At 43.3% G+C, this 14,688-nt stretch overlaps 1 protein-coding gene across 15 annotated transcripts in view; it reads right to left on the bottom strand.

Annotated features, from left to right (window-relative positions):
• The window catches only part of FNBP1 (formin binding protein 1), a 140,482-nt gene extending 125,794 nt beyond the window's left edge, over window positions 1–14,688 (bottom strand). For 5 of the 15 annotated variants that reach the window (XM_055400968.2, XM_055400970.2, XM_055400971.2 and 2 more), the window contains exon 1: window positions 14,415–14,684. In XM_055400968.2, the coding sequence (XP_055256943.1) occupies window positions 14,415–14,438 (24 nt within the window). In that variant the 5' untranslated portion in view covers window positions 14,439–14,684. Of the gene's footprint in view, window positions 1–14,414 lie in introns of all 15 variants that reach the window. The other 10 variants (XM_055400964.2, XM_055400967.2, XM_055400969.2 and 7 more) reach the window with 5 other exon arrangements.

Below are 14,688 nucleotides of genomic sequence, written 5' to 3'. Positions count from 1 at the left end.
ACAAGAGAAACCACCACAGTGAGAAGCCCGTGCTCTGCACCCAGAGGAGAGAGCCTGCGTGCAGCCATGGAGTCCCCATTCAGCCATAAATAAATAAACCTTTTTTAAAAGAAGTGACACCATGTCATGTAACTTCAAAGAAAGAGTACCTTAGAATGATTATGTTTGTAAGTGGTTGACGGGGTAAGAAAGCAGCTCCAAAGTATTGCTAGATTTTAAACTTGTCCTAAAGGATAAAATGAGCAAAAACTGAGGATGTATGAAAAATGAATCTTAGTGTTAAATTATGCTTCTTCAACAACATCAGAATTACCTAGGAGAGCTTTTGAATGGACAGATGCTTGGACATGCCAGCCTGGGGAATGCTGGGAAGGGAGAAGATGAACACCCACCACCCAACCTGGAAACCCTGATGGGATCTCAGGGACGCAAGATGGAAGAGAGATCAGAATTTAGAAAGCCTGACTTAACTAAATGCACTATAGTCTGTCTAAAGAAATATAAAAGGAAAGGGAATAATCTACATAGTATCAGTAAAACAGACTCTTGTTTAGTCGCTCAGTTGTGTCCAACTCATGGGATGTCCCAAGCAAGAATCCTCGAGTGGATTGCCATTTCCTTCTCCGGGGGATCTTCCTGATCCAGGGATCAAACCCATGTCTCCTGCTTGGCAGGAGGATTCTTTACCACTGAGCCGCCAGGGAAACCCAAAACAGACTCCATTCTATCCTTAATGTAGATTTATTCCTCCTGAAGAAACAGATGCCTCAGGCTTCCACAGCTTGGCATCACAATCCATTAAATTCCTCCAACTCTATTTTGATTTTATGCTCTCCAAGAAGCACTGTACAGAATTTAACTTTCCACAAAGATTAGCCTTCAGGGAGAAAAATGTGCGCTTCAGCAATTATGAATAGCTTAGTCTCCTCATAGATATACTTCTCATTGTAAATTTGAAACTTTGCATTCTGGTTTGTGCATCAGTCTTGGGAGTTTGGTTAATGTGAGTCATCTCTAAGGCATATTGAAAATACCAATTCTGTTAGGTGAAAAGAGCTGAGAAGCAGACCCCGGTAGCCCTATCAAGGTTGCACTATCTGAGCACAAACAAAGAGACAGCAAGAAAGACGTGACTGTAGGTTTGCGGTTTGTGTCCAACTGGGAGAGAAAACAAAAATGAACTAAGGCCGATATACTGTTTAACCCATTAGCCAAAGCAGTGAATTGACCTCATCCTTCCAATGCCCTGGTTCACCACGCACGAAGTACACTGCCAGGTCTTCCCTAGGCAATAAGACTCCCTAGCAAATCATTTACAGCAATTCCACACTTCAGTTCAGTGCAGTCACTCAGTCGTGTCCGACTCTTTGTGATCCCATGGACTGCAGCACGCTAGGCTTCCCTGTCCATCACCAACTCCCAGAGCTTGCTCAAACTCATGGCCATCGAGTCAGTGATGCCACCCTTAGAAAAATGTGAAGGGGTGCTCTCTGCTCCAAACCAGGGGATTAATCCAATCGGCCAATTAAGCCTAGTCTGGCCCGCAGCTTTGTCGCTGCTTTCCAACCTTCTCTGCACTGCAGTAAGGAGACTGAAGAACTAGCCCCATAGCAATTGCTTTCAGCAGTTCAAGGGTGGATATCTTATTATGTTCCCAAGGTCAAGCCATTGTCCTCACCTGTTTTCAGCCGCAGTCTACCTTTTCAGGCTTCTCTTCACGGCTTGGTCCATTCTGGAACTCGGCGTTCTGTTGTACTTGTGGGTCTTTGAACCTGGCATTTAATCCCTCCTCCAGGAAGACTGTCCAGATCGCCCTCCCAACCTGATCACCTGTCTTCACCTGTGTAACTTACCAGTCCTTCAGGACAGCATATAGATGCCAGTTCTTCCCCAACTGAGTTATACTCCTGTGTACCAGTTTCCAGGTAGTTTACCCTACGTAAGTTCTTATCACTGCTGCTGCTAAGTCGCTTCAGTTGTGTCCGACTCTGTGCGATCCCATAGACGGCAGCCCACCAGGCTCCCCCGTCCCTGGGTTTCTCCAGGCAAGAACACTGGAATGGGTTGCCGTTTCCTTCTCCAATGCATGAAAATGAAAAGTGCAAGTGAAGTTGCTCAGTTGTGTCCGACTCTTAGCGACCCCATGGACTGCAGCCCACCAGGCTCCTCCGACCATGGGATTTTCCAGGCAAGAGTACTGGAGTGGGCTGCCATTGCCTTCTCCGTAGTTCTTATTGCACTGTACTGTAATTTCCTATGTATGTTTCTGTCCCCTGACTAGACTGTAAGCCAGTGGGCAAGAACGATGTCTCGGCACTTAGCAGATGCTCAAGGAATAAATAGATACTGTGGACAAAATATGACGTCTCAGTCATTCTCAAGATGTTTGTCTCTCATCTGATGTATTTTTTTCTAATTTTGGTATCTTCCTTTATGTACTAAAGTCGTAATTATTTGCCACCAACATCACTGATCCTCTTGCTTAAAATGGTAATGACAATTAAGAATTACATCTATCCTAAGATGATAGACAAACTTTTCATGTAACCTAAGTATCTTTTGAAAATTGAATAATGCAAACAGATAACCTAGGATATTTTTTATTTTTAATTGAAGGATAATTGCTTTACTTTTAAAGATAAGTAAATTTTAAATGTAAAAATTCAGTCATGCTGAAAAATATATTTTACATACACATGTACACACACGAAATCCAAATTTCTTTGCACAAACATTGTCAGTCATTTTCATATGTATCTGTCCTAACACAAACATCTTTAAAATTCTTAGTTCGCTTTGCTAGGAAGAAAACAGTCTCAAACTAAGCTGATATATAGAATAATTCATTAGCTGCCTCAAGCAACAAATATCCAGCTTCTGCAGGGGAGGGGGAAGGACAATGTGACTTCAGCAGAACTTTTTTTTAAATGGTAAGAATAGCCACTAAGAATTATGTCTACCTGAGGAATAATATCAAAATTATACCTTAAGTAGATCCAAGTATGTTGCTAAAAAATTAGAATGGTTAGTCTTTTAAAGAAAAGAGATACACAAGCATGCATAGTCTCCTATAATTCAGATTTCCTTTCCAAAGCACTTATTTCCAGGCACTTTCCCACTATTAGGTTATTTTATTTTATGGTTAACATGAAAACAGAATTTTAAATCAAAGGACAGCCTGTGCCATGCAAACTAGAAATGCTCATTTTTCAGACTAGCTTCCAGCAGGAGAACTCGGCAATTTGTTCCCAAGGAACAGGTTTGTCTGCTTTTTTCCCCTTTAACCTTCCCCCAGACTCTAGCTGGACCATAGAGAAGGCTGAGTACCGAAGAATTGATGCTTTCAAATTGTGGTGCTAGAGAAGACTCCTGAGAATCCTTTGGACTGCAAGGAGATCAAACCAGTCAATCTTAAAGGAAATCAACCCTGAATATTCATCGGAAGGACTGATGCTGAAGCTCCAATACTTTGGCCACCTGATGAGAAGAACTGACTTATTGGAGAGGATGCTGATACTAGGAAAGACTGAAGGCAGGAGGAGAAGGGGGCAACCGAGGATGAGATGGTTGGATGGCACCACTGACTCAGTGGACGTGGGTTTGAGCAAGCTCTGGGAGGTAGTGAAGGACAGGGAAGCCTGATGTGCTGCAGTCCATGCAGTCACAAAGAGTCAGACATGACTGAGCAACTGAACATGACACTCCTAACTTGTATCTACCCATCCCCTCATCCAACAATTTCAAAGCACTTCACAAGCAAGCAGGCACTCATCTTTGCACTTTCTTGTGAAGAAGAAGGCAAGCTTCACCATAGCAATTTATAGACCAGGAAAATGAGGGGCAGAGATGAAGATGTGCCCAACACTAATAAACGCTGGCTGGGGCAAGCCGTGCAGTCCTGGCTGAGTGCTTCCGGGCTGTCTCATTCATCTGGGCGTGCCCACACCGTTTCCCCCAAAGACCCACAGGTATTTTATTGCATTTCAGGAACTGTCAGTTTTCGTTGTGCAGATAGAAGTACAAAGGGTATAGCTTCCTGTAAAGGTGCCAGGTTTTCTTTTGCTGTTGATACGAAAGGAAATATTTAATTTTTGTTCCAAGGGAACCAAAACTTTGAGGTGCAGCCTGGGACAGCTAGATCACCCCCAAAGTGGTTAGTATCTAATTCTCTTTGCTCTGACTCAATTTCATTAAAAGTACTTTTCACCAAGACATAATTTTGTTAGACCCCCAGATCAGAAACTTGATACTGCCCTTTACAAATTAATACCTTTATTTAATTGTAATACAAATTAATAATTACAAATTATAACACCTTTACAGGGCTTCCCTTGTGACTCAGCTGGTAAAGAATCCACCTGCAATGAGGGAGATCTGGGTTCAACCCCTGGGTTGGAAAGATCCCCTGGAGAATGGGAAGGCTACCCACTCCAGTATTCTGGCTCGGAGAATTCCATGGACTACAGTCCATGGGGTCGCAAAGAGTCGGACACGACTTGAGTGACTTTCACTTTCATTCTCTTTCACAATACCTTTACAAATTAATTTATTTAAAGAGAAAAATGACCTTCAGACTGGCAGGAATGGGGGGATCACTAGACACATGAAACACCTGCTAGAACAGAAGCTTCATTCATAGCAGTTTCTGTTGTGATCACAGCACAGCACTGTGAGTCATTAGTCCTCAGTGATTCTCAACGTGAGCAACATCTAATGTTTTAGAAAGCAAAACCTCCACCAGTGGTTGGGGAAATATGAGTGAGTAATGCGGACAGCAGGGAAATCCAAACAGTCCATCCTAAAGGAAATCAGTCCTGCATTTTCATTGGAAGGACTGATGTTAAAGCTGAAACTCCAATACTTTGGCCATGTGATGGGAAGAACTGACTCATTTGAAAAGACCCTGATGCTGGGAAAGATTGAAGGCAGGAGGAGAAGGGGACGACAAGGATGAGATGGTTGGATGGCATCACCGACTCAATGGACATGAGTTTGAGTAAACTCCAGGAGTTGGTGATGAACAGGGAGGCCTGGCGTGCTGCAGTCCATGCGGTCGCAAAGAGTCAGACACGACTGAGCGACTGAACTGAACAGAATGGGGAAAGAGGGATTATGAGCTACTAATACAGAAGATACAGTTTTTAAAACTACATTTGTTTAGTGTTCAGTTCAGTTCAGTTCAGTTACTCAGTCGTGTCCGACTCTTTGCGACCCCATGAATCACAGCACGCCAGGCCTCCCTGTCCATCACCAAATCCCAGAGTTCACTCAAACTCATGTCCATCAAGTCGGTGATGCCATCCAGCCATCTCATTCCCTGTCGTCCCCTTCTCCTCCTGCCCCCAATCCTTCCCAGCATCAGACTCTTTTCCAGTGAGTCAGCTTGTTTAGTGTTAGGAGAAAAAAAAAAAGTAAATTCCAGCGCTGGTATTCATTGTTTGGGTGGGTCTGGTCTATAAAATGTGAATAACAAACTCACAGGGTCCTTATTAGTTTATGAAAGCATGTATTTAAATCCCTTAATCAAGGTGTGTCAAGCACTGAACAAGTTGGTTCTCCTCTGTTTTCACACTTTAAAAGATGGAGGGACAGTTTGGGCTCTTTGCATGATTCCTCAGACAAGGAGGTAGCAGAGAGGTTTTCCGACGTGTGGTGGTGAAGACCGAGGGATCTAAAAAACACATGGGGGCAAAAAGATGCCACAAAAAGATGCCAAAATACTGATAATCTTGAAGCTGGGTGGTGAGTACAGAGGGGTTCATCATATTTTCTCTATGTATGTTTGAAAATTCCTATAATTAAGAAATTCAAACAATAAAAAAAACTTTGTATGGCTGAGTCCCTCGCCCTGTTCATCTGAAACTATCACAACATTGGCAATTGACTATATCCCAATAGAAAATGTTTTTGGTGTTAAAAAAATAAAAATACATAAATAAATAATAAAAATAAAATCAACAACAACAACAAAAACATTTGATAGCATTAACTTGAAAGAAAAAGAAAGATGAAGAGAGCTCTAGAACCCAGACCTGGGATTGAATCTCTGCTTTCTGCTCTGTGAACTGGCTAAGTTATCTTACTGCTCGTTCTGTGCTTCGATTTCCTCTCTTGTAAAAGGATAATGGTGGTGTGGTCAGTGCAGAGCTGTGCCACTCAGATCCTTCTTCCAGAAAGGACTTGCTGCCCAGCTGCACGGGGTGTGGTTAGCAGACAGCTTCCTTTAGGGTCTGCCTTGTCTTCCGAGCCAAAGTCACATTGTTCTTGGGGGAGCCCTTTGCCAGTGAACGAGCAAGGCAATGGTACAAGGGCCTGGTCATCTCTGCCCACCGTGAGACTCCCTGAACGGATAATCTTTGCTCAAGAGCTTCTCGTTGGCCTGATGGATACTTTCTCAGGCAGCATTACAGTCTGATGGCTCCCTGGGCCCAATCACAGTTACTCCCTTTTCCTTTCACAGGTGTTTCTTCCCCAAAAGTTTAGCACTCCTAGCTCCATCTCAGAATCTTCTCAGATGCTGGCCCAAATGGTACTTTCAACTTCACTGGATTCTTGTGAAGAATGAATGAAATGGTGGGTGGCAACCTTTCACAGCACCTGAGACAAGGCAAGCTCTCAGTAAGCAGCAGTGCTGTGTTTTTTATATTTTTTGCTTTGGTTTTGTTTTTCTTCCAGTTTTATTAAGATATAATTGACATACAGAAAATAAGTGTGAGGTGTACAGCATGATAATAATCAGCAACGTTGATGACACCAATTCAACTGTTTTTAAGGCATGGTGCATGTGAAATTATTACAAGAACTACAGAGTTTATGCAATGATAATCTATTTCTATTTTTACAACCCGTAGAGTAGAGAAGTAAAGGTGGAAGCTGTAGCTGCTGAACTGTTAACACACTAAAACCATAGCTTTAGTCTAAGAATTAATTCTTATTAAAAATTTCATTCCAATCATTAGAATAGTGTGCTCTAAGTTTTAAAAAGAAACAATAATATAGCGAATGTGATAATACAGTTTCGAAGTGAACAAATCTTATAATTTGTGCAACAGGAAATTTTAAGTTTCATCTATTTTTCTTGGTGGTGGTGGTGGTATGAATCCAGTTCTAGTATGAGGCAATTGAGGTTGTTAAGGTTTACAGAAAGTTAGCACAGAATCTTACAGATGAAGTTTATGAGTTAAAATAATCAATATTAAAAAACGTGTATATTCCCAACTAACTCTTTGACATAATAAACACATTTGGCCCTTTATGACTTTTTAAATTTATTAACCAGACACATCACTAGGCTCAGGCCGGTGAGACTATATATTACTAAATCAGGAAACAAATATTTCATTACAAACACTAATTTCAGAAGACTTCACACCCACATTCCAAAATCTAATTAGATTAATTTCCTAGGGCATACATGTATTCTTGGTAGCTTGCAATTTTTAAGTATCAAAATAAAGCCTTATTTTAAAATGTGGGCGGTGTTGATGAAACAAGTATGAGTAATACTTGCAGGAAACACAATATTAGCTTAGTGAGGAAGTAGGTGACACTTGAATAGTCCTTCAAAGAGGCACTTTCCATGTCGCACCAATGTAAAGCAAGAGTTCTAATGTAGTCACACAGTAAGCACAGGCAAAACCCCTCGCGGTACTTGAAATACAGCTTTTCTTACCAAAAATGCCTGTTTAGGATGATATCTGAGTATAAGGTGAAAGCAACAGACTGATGGGTAAATGTCAACCACAACATCACCAGATCTCCCACGTTTTGTTTAATATCTACTAACCAGAGAGTTGGTGATGGACAGGGAGGCCTGGCGTGCTGCGATTCACGGGTCGCAAAGAGTCGGACACAACTGAGCCACTGAACTGAACTGAGCTCACTGAACCAGAGAGACAAATATCATATTACTTATAAGTGGAATTTTTAAAAAACGACACAAAGGAACTTACTTACAAGACAGAAATAGACCGGGGCTTCCCTAACAGCCCAATGGCTAGGCCTCAGCGCTTTCAATACTATGGGTCCCAGTACATCACTGGTCAGGGAACTAAGATTATGCATGCCCTAAGCAGTGTGGCAAAAAAAAGAAAAACAGAAAGAGACTCAGAGGCATAGAAAACAAGCCTACTGTGACCAAAGGAGAAGGTTGTTCAGTTGCTAAATCATGTTTGACTCTTTGCGACCCTGTGGACTACAGCACTCCAGGCTTCCCTGTCTTTCACTATCTCTCGGAGTTTGCTCAAAATCATGTCCACTGAGTCAGCAGAGGGATAAATTAGGAGTCTGAGATTAGCAGATACAAACTACTATATATAAAATAAATAAACAACAAGGACCCACCGTATGAACTACATTCAATATTGTATAATAATCTACACTGGAAAAGAAACTGAAATATATATATATATATGACTGGATCACTTTGCTACACACCTGAAACATTATAAATCAACTATAGTTCGATTACAGAACATAAAGATAAAAAATAAATTAATATTCTTAAAAAATCTACTATCCAGAAAAGACTGTGCAAACCCTGTTTTAATAGAAAAGTAGGGTTGACGTAGAACTACACCTGATTTTTTTTGGGGGGGGGTGTCTGTCTTTTGAGGTGGTTTTTCTCACCCTAGTTCCAGGATTGATGTCTCCCATGTTGGTCTTGCCGTGTTTATCCCAAACAGAAACCTCTGAAGGGTTAAAGAAGAAAAGAGCTAGAGGAGAGCTATGAACTATAGTTAGTACTCTGCTCCATTGAGTACTGAGCAGTAAGAAAAGGTAATAATTCTCCAGATCCTGCAACTAGTTAATTACGTCAATGTTAAAAAAAGAATCAGTATTGTCTAGCTTAAAATTTCCCAGGAGGTGCAGTGATAAAGAATCTGCCTGCGAATGTAGGAGATGCAAGAGATGGGGGTTCCATCCCTGGGCTGGGAAGATCCCCTGGAGGTGGGAAGGGCAACCCACTCCAGTATCCTTGCCTGAAGAACCCCATGGACAGAGGAGCCTGGTGTCAGAAAGAGTTGGATAAGAATGAGCGACTTAGCACGCACAGGCTCACGCGCGCACACACACACACACACACACACAGTGTTGTTATATAAACACACACATATGCATCAGGTATCAGTAGCACGAACAACAGAAAAGAGACAACTTTTCAAGCTCTACTTTAAAGGTAAAAAAAAATTTCTAGAGGGACTTCTCTGGAGGTCCATGCTTCCGCAGGCCCTGCTCCAGGGGTTCTTGCCTGGAGAATCCCACAGACAGAGGAGCCTGGGAGGCTAGAGTCCACAGCATTGCAGAGACTCGACTTAGCATGCACGCACGCTTCCACTCACAGGTCTCCGGAGTGGCCAAAAAACAAAAAAGGGTCTAGACTGTGTTTGTGTGCAAGGAGTATATGAGAAATTTCTGGACCTTCTGCTCATTTTCGCTGTGAAACTAAAACTGCTCTAAAAAGTAGTCTGTTGGGACTTCCCTGGTGGTCTAGTGTCTAAGACTCCAAGCTCCCAATGCAGGGGTCCCCAGTTCATACCTGGTCAGGGAATTAGATCCCAAATGCTGCAATTAAGAGTGCAAGCTGCAACTAAGACCTGGAGCAGCCAAATAAATAAGCAAATAAATATATATTAAAAAATTTTTAAATAGTCTATTTTTTACAAAGAGGTAAAAATTTTATATCCTAATTACTTCAATTTTTAAAATTAATTTTTATTGGAGTATAGTTGATTTACAATACGGTGTTAGTGCCTGGAATTTTTTTTTTTTAATCTTTACACTGCCAAAGCGAAGAAAGGCATTAAAACTACCCTGCCATTACTTTAAAACAGCAAATGTTGGGACTTCCCTGGTGGTCCAAAGGTTAAGACTCCCCCTCCCAATGCAGGGGCCCACGTTCGACCCCTGGTCAGGGAACTAGATCCCGCATGCCAAAACTGTGATCCAGCACAGCCAAATAAAAAACAAGTAAATATTAAAAAAAAAAAAAAAAAACAGCAAATGTTAAAACAAAAGGGAAAAAAAAGGATTCATTCATTTATTCAATAAGTTATTTCTTGACCTACTACTGTGAGGCAGGCATTGTTCCTGATCCAGTTGGTTGACAACTTTCACTGCTGCCTCTTAAAAGTGAACACCAAAATCAATGTCACTATAGCCAACAAATTGTGGAAAGCATTATATGCCTGGCACTGTCCTAAAAACAACAGGTTTAAAAAAAAATTAAGTACAATCAACACAGGTGGCTCTACATAGTAATATGTTAACCAATATGTATTAGTTGGGTCTCTTGCTTTTTTGTTATTATTTTGGGCTATTCCATTTCTTATTAGCATCAAAAGAAAGAAATAAAGATAGCAGAGAAGACACTAGGAGATAAAATTAGATTATATCACTTAGTAATTTATTAGCCACGAAGAGTAGACCATTATAAGGCAGGTTAAAATTTCCAATGGATTTATTTTTACTTCACATTAATGATCAAGCTTATAAAGAGTTGAGCTGACACTTCAATAATGCCTTACTTCTTTTTAATATGCAGATACAAAACCCAAAAAAATTCAAAAGAAATTCTTGCTTTGCCATTTCTCCAAAGACCAGAAACAACTTCAACAAGTCAGTACAAACTAGACAGCCTCTTAACGTGACCTTTTAAACAAAGTCTTGAGTACATGCATTTTGGTTAATCTTGGAAACAAATCTCTTTTTTGACTTTGAGGTTGCAGGCTAGAGTTAAACCTGATTTTACATGCTTTCGCTGAACTAGGCAGATTCCCTTCAAAGTATATAAAGTGAAACAACAGGCTCCTATCAGTCTTAAATACAATAGCTGTTCAATAAAAAAATTAAAAATTGACTAAAATGCAAATTAGGAAGAGATGTACAGAAATTATTATATCCTAATTACCTTAATTTTTTAAATTAATTTTTATTGGAGTATAGTTGATTTACAATATTGTGTTAGTGTCTGCTGTGCAGCAAAGTGAATCAGGTACATATATATAAACTGATATATTCACTCTTTCTTACATTCTATTCCCATCTTCTCGAAACTCTGTAAAGACCCCATCAATTCAAATCAGCCATTTTATATTTTGTTACGACCTACTGGTATAAAATAGAAACCCCCAATTTTCACACAATCTAGTAAAGTTATTACAAATTATGGGTTTTGAGTTCATTTTTATGATTGCATGAGAACTTCCTGACATTTCCTGATTTCTCACAATCAGGAATATCAAAATTTATGCCGATGAAGAAGTTAAAAGAAAAAAGAGAAGAGAACGGTTTTACTGTCTACAAAGCAGGATGTGGCTAAGAACCGAACTTTAATGCAAAGTGCACGTTAGAAACACGTCCTTTTGAAAAGCCTATAAGGACGCTGACTAGCATCCTAAAACATGTGTAAAACCTGATGGCGTTTGTGAAGGTCTATGAAAGCTGCAAAGACCTGTCGCAAAGAACTCATGGCCATTCAAACCAGAGCTCCATCTCTCTCCATCTAGAAGCATCATTCTGCCAAGTTAGGCTTGAGTGCCCCGTCATTATCTCATTACCCCTGTGCAAAATCCCGCAGCCACCATTCAAGGAAAACCCTCAATCAGGGCTCTGCCAGGCGGCCCCAAACACCACACCACAGAGTCTCTCACCACCAGAGAACTGGAGGTTCATTTTTCAGAATTCTTCATTTTTTAATCTCACATTTTTCTTCTTTTTGTTTTTTTAAATTTTCTTTTTTAATCTCAAATTTTAATGAAACGAGGCAACTGAAAACATATTTTGGTGCCCTTATGCTTCTTGGAATTTAAACTCAGATTTTGCACTTCTCTTAGTACAAATTACAAGTTCCATTCTTTTCCCTCTATTAACCTCTAAACCACTCAAGGGCAAAGGGCAATACGCTAGTAGAATGCCTTTTTCTTTTTTTTTTAACTCTTCATGGACAGGTCCTTCCTAGAGACAACAGATAACTAGTTCTTCCTCATAAACCTTAACAAGTGAGAAAAAATTTCAAGTAGTTTACACACCTTCTCCCTTAAAAATCTTTTCCAATTATTTTCCCTGTAGGAGATTTCAGTCCTAGAGAGTAGAAAACCTGGTATCACGAGGCTTCCTGTACCCATTACCCAGAACAGTGACCAGCTCTTGAGCAATTTCATTTCATTCCCATTCCCATCCACTATCACCCCAAACTCTTTTGAAGCAAATCTAAGGTTTCCTTTGACTTGTATCTTTTCCAGTTCCTACTGATTTTCAACAACTTGTCTTTGCCTTCCTTTCCACCCTCTACCCGCCAAAATAAGTGTACAGAATAACACAGGGGATTGAAGCTATTTTATCTGGTGTTTCCTCATAACTACTATTCCACCGCCCATCCCTTTCCAGATCACCTACTATAACATTCACCAACATCACCATGAAACGGCCACCATGGTGTTCAATCCCTAAACTATAGCCTATTTCACTTGGAAATATATTGTATTCCCCGCTCCCAATAAACCCCTTCTCGTTTGAACCGGAGAAGGCAATGGCAAGCCACTCCAGTACTCTTGCCTAGAAAATCCCATGGATGGAGCAGCCGGGTAGGCTGCAGTCCGTGGGGTCGCTAAGGGTCAGACACGACTGAGCGACTTCACTTTCACACATTGGAGAAGGAAATGGCAACCCACTCCAGTGTTCTTGCCTGGAGAATCCCAGGGACGGGGGAGCCTGGTGGGCTTCCGTCTATGGGGTCACACAGAGTCGGACACGACTGAAGTGACTTAGCAGCAGCAGCAGCTTGTTTGAACAAGTGAAAATAAAAATTGTTACAAAATTTCTTTTCTGTTGATAAAAATTTGTTCTGAGTGTTCCCCCAGATAGGGTAAAAAGAGGCAAAGGGAGTGCAGAAGGAATAGAAGAGGAAAGAAATCCAACACTTAAAATGGTAGACTCTGCCTAATTGGCTGTGTATCAATACTTACGACCATCTGCTACTTTAAGAATGAATATTTGTAAACATCAGTCGAAAAATTGAGATCCTTTGAGACAGGGCATGTTTACAAAATGAATTCTCATTTAAGGGAACTACTGCCTTCAGGATTTTGGTATCAGTAACAGTAGCTGCTTCTGAGCCTAAGTGGTTATGTAAATACAATTAAAGCAAAAAAAAAAAAAAAATTAAGGGAGGATGCACTCTGTTTCTATAGCTGCTCTAACCTTCTTTTATTTTGACGTGAGATTTCTTGGCCTCCACTCAGAGAGCAACCACCACCCCACACTTTCTTCTCCACACCCTTTACAAATGGAATTCCGAAAGGAGGCACTTTCGAGTTCCTCCTGGGAAATGTCTCATCTTGAGGACGGCTCGGTGCAATAACTGAGATTTCATCTCCTTCTTCCTCTGCACTCCGCTCTGCCCATCGCTTGCCCAGAGATCTCCTTAGGAATCCCGAGGAAGCAAGGAATCCAGAGGAAAACAAGCCTCAGTCCACAAGCCACAGCCTCTCCTGCCCAGGACCGCCAGTGCACCACCTTGGCATCCGGGTCCGGGAGAGAGGAGCTTGCAGACACCACGCCGCTTGTTTATCCATCCGCGCCCCGGGTTAAACATCCCGGCGGGGCGCTCCCTACCGCATTTCAGACTCTTTCCTCCCAGCGGTTAAAAATACAAAACTGACCCCGCTAATGCCTCTTCCCGCAGGCGGCAACACAAGGCGTCCCTCTAACTCCTACTACTCTCCCCTCCAGGCCGAACGCCGCAGTCCCCACATCAAATCCAAGATCTGAGTTGCCCCTGGGAGAATCACAAGCGCACCCCAAACCACCACAGGGCAAACGTCCTCGCCACTAGAGGGAAGACACCAGTTCTCACTCACCCCTGCACCCCCAAACCCAAGCCCTGGGACCAGGCCCCGCTAGGGCCGCCCCGCCCCCCGGGAGAGCGCCCTACCCACCAGCACCTCCTTGGAGAGAGAGCAGAGGAGGACCGCGGGTCTGGGCGCCGAATACCTAACGCAGCCCTGAAAATCCCCGGCCTTCCACGCCCCTATATAGTCGGCCCGCCGCGCTGAGGAGAGGGGGGTCCCGCCCGCGCCTCTGATCGGGAGGTGCAGGGACCCAGATGCGCGCCCCGCGCTTGGGCGGCGGGGGGGACCCACACCAGCGGCCCCTGCTCCGGCCGCCGGCGGGGGGGCGGTTCACACCAGCGCCCCCTCACCTCGGAAGGGCTAATCTGGCGCGCACCTCCCGCTCAAGCAGAGGCCAACGAGAGGCACTCGGACCTGCGCCTCCCGCCAGGGCCGCCAAGAACCCCCAGACAGGCGCGCGATCTCGTCCACCGGGGGCAACCCGGCCCGCGTCCTCCAGCCCAGGCGCGCCAAGCACCTTCCCCCCACCTCCCTGCATCCCCGCGGGCCCGGCCCCTCACTCACCCAGAGCTCGATGCCCCAGCTCATGGTGCAGGGGGCGGGAAGGGGCGCGCCGCGCGGCGGGGCGCGGCTCTCCGGTCCCCCTCCCCAGCGATCCCGTCTCCCCGGGAGATCCCCGCGATCGAGGAAAGTCCGTGTCCCGTGCGGCCGCCGCCTCCTCCGGCTCGCCGCTCCTCGCCTAGGGTCTCCGCGGCGCTCCTCCTCCCCGGTCGCTCCTCGGCAAAATGGCCCGAGGAAGCAGCAGCCGCGGTCGCCGCAGCGCCCGCCGGCCCGCCCC

Source organism: Moschus berezovskii, chromosome 11, assembly GCF_049115385.1.
Source record: "Moschus berezovskii isolate FMDL1 chromosome 11, NW_MosBer_1.0, whole genome shotgun sequence".
NCBI classification, from domain to species: domain Eukaryota; kingdom Metazoa; phylum Chordata; class Mammalia; order Artiodactyla; family Moschidae; genus Moschus; species Moschus berezovskii.
The sequence above is the reverse complement of the archived record's forward strand: the minus strand, read 5'-3'. Positions and strand labels throughout refer to the sequence as shown.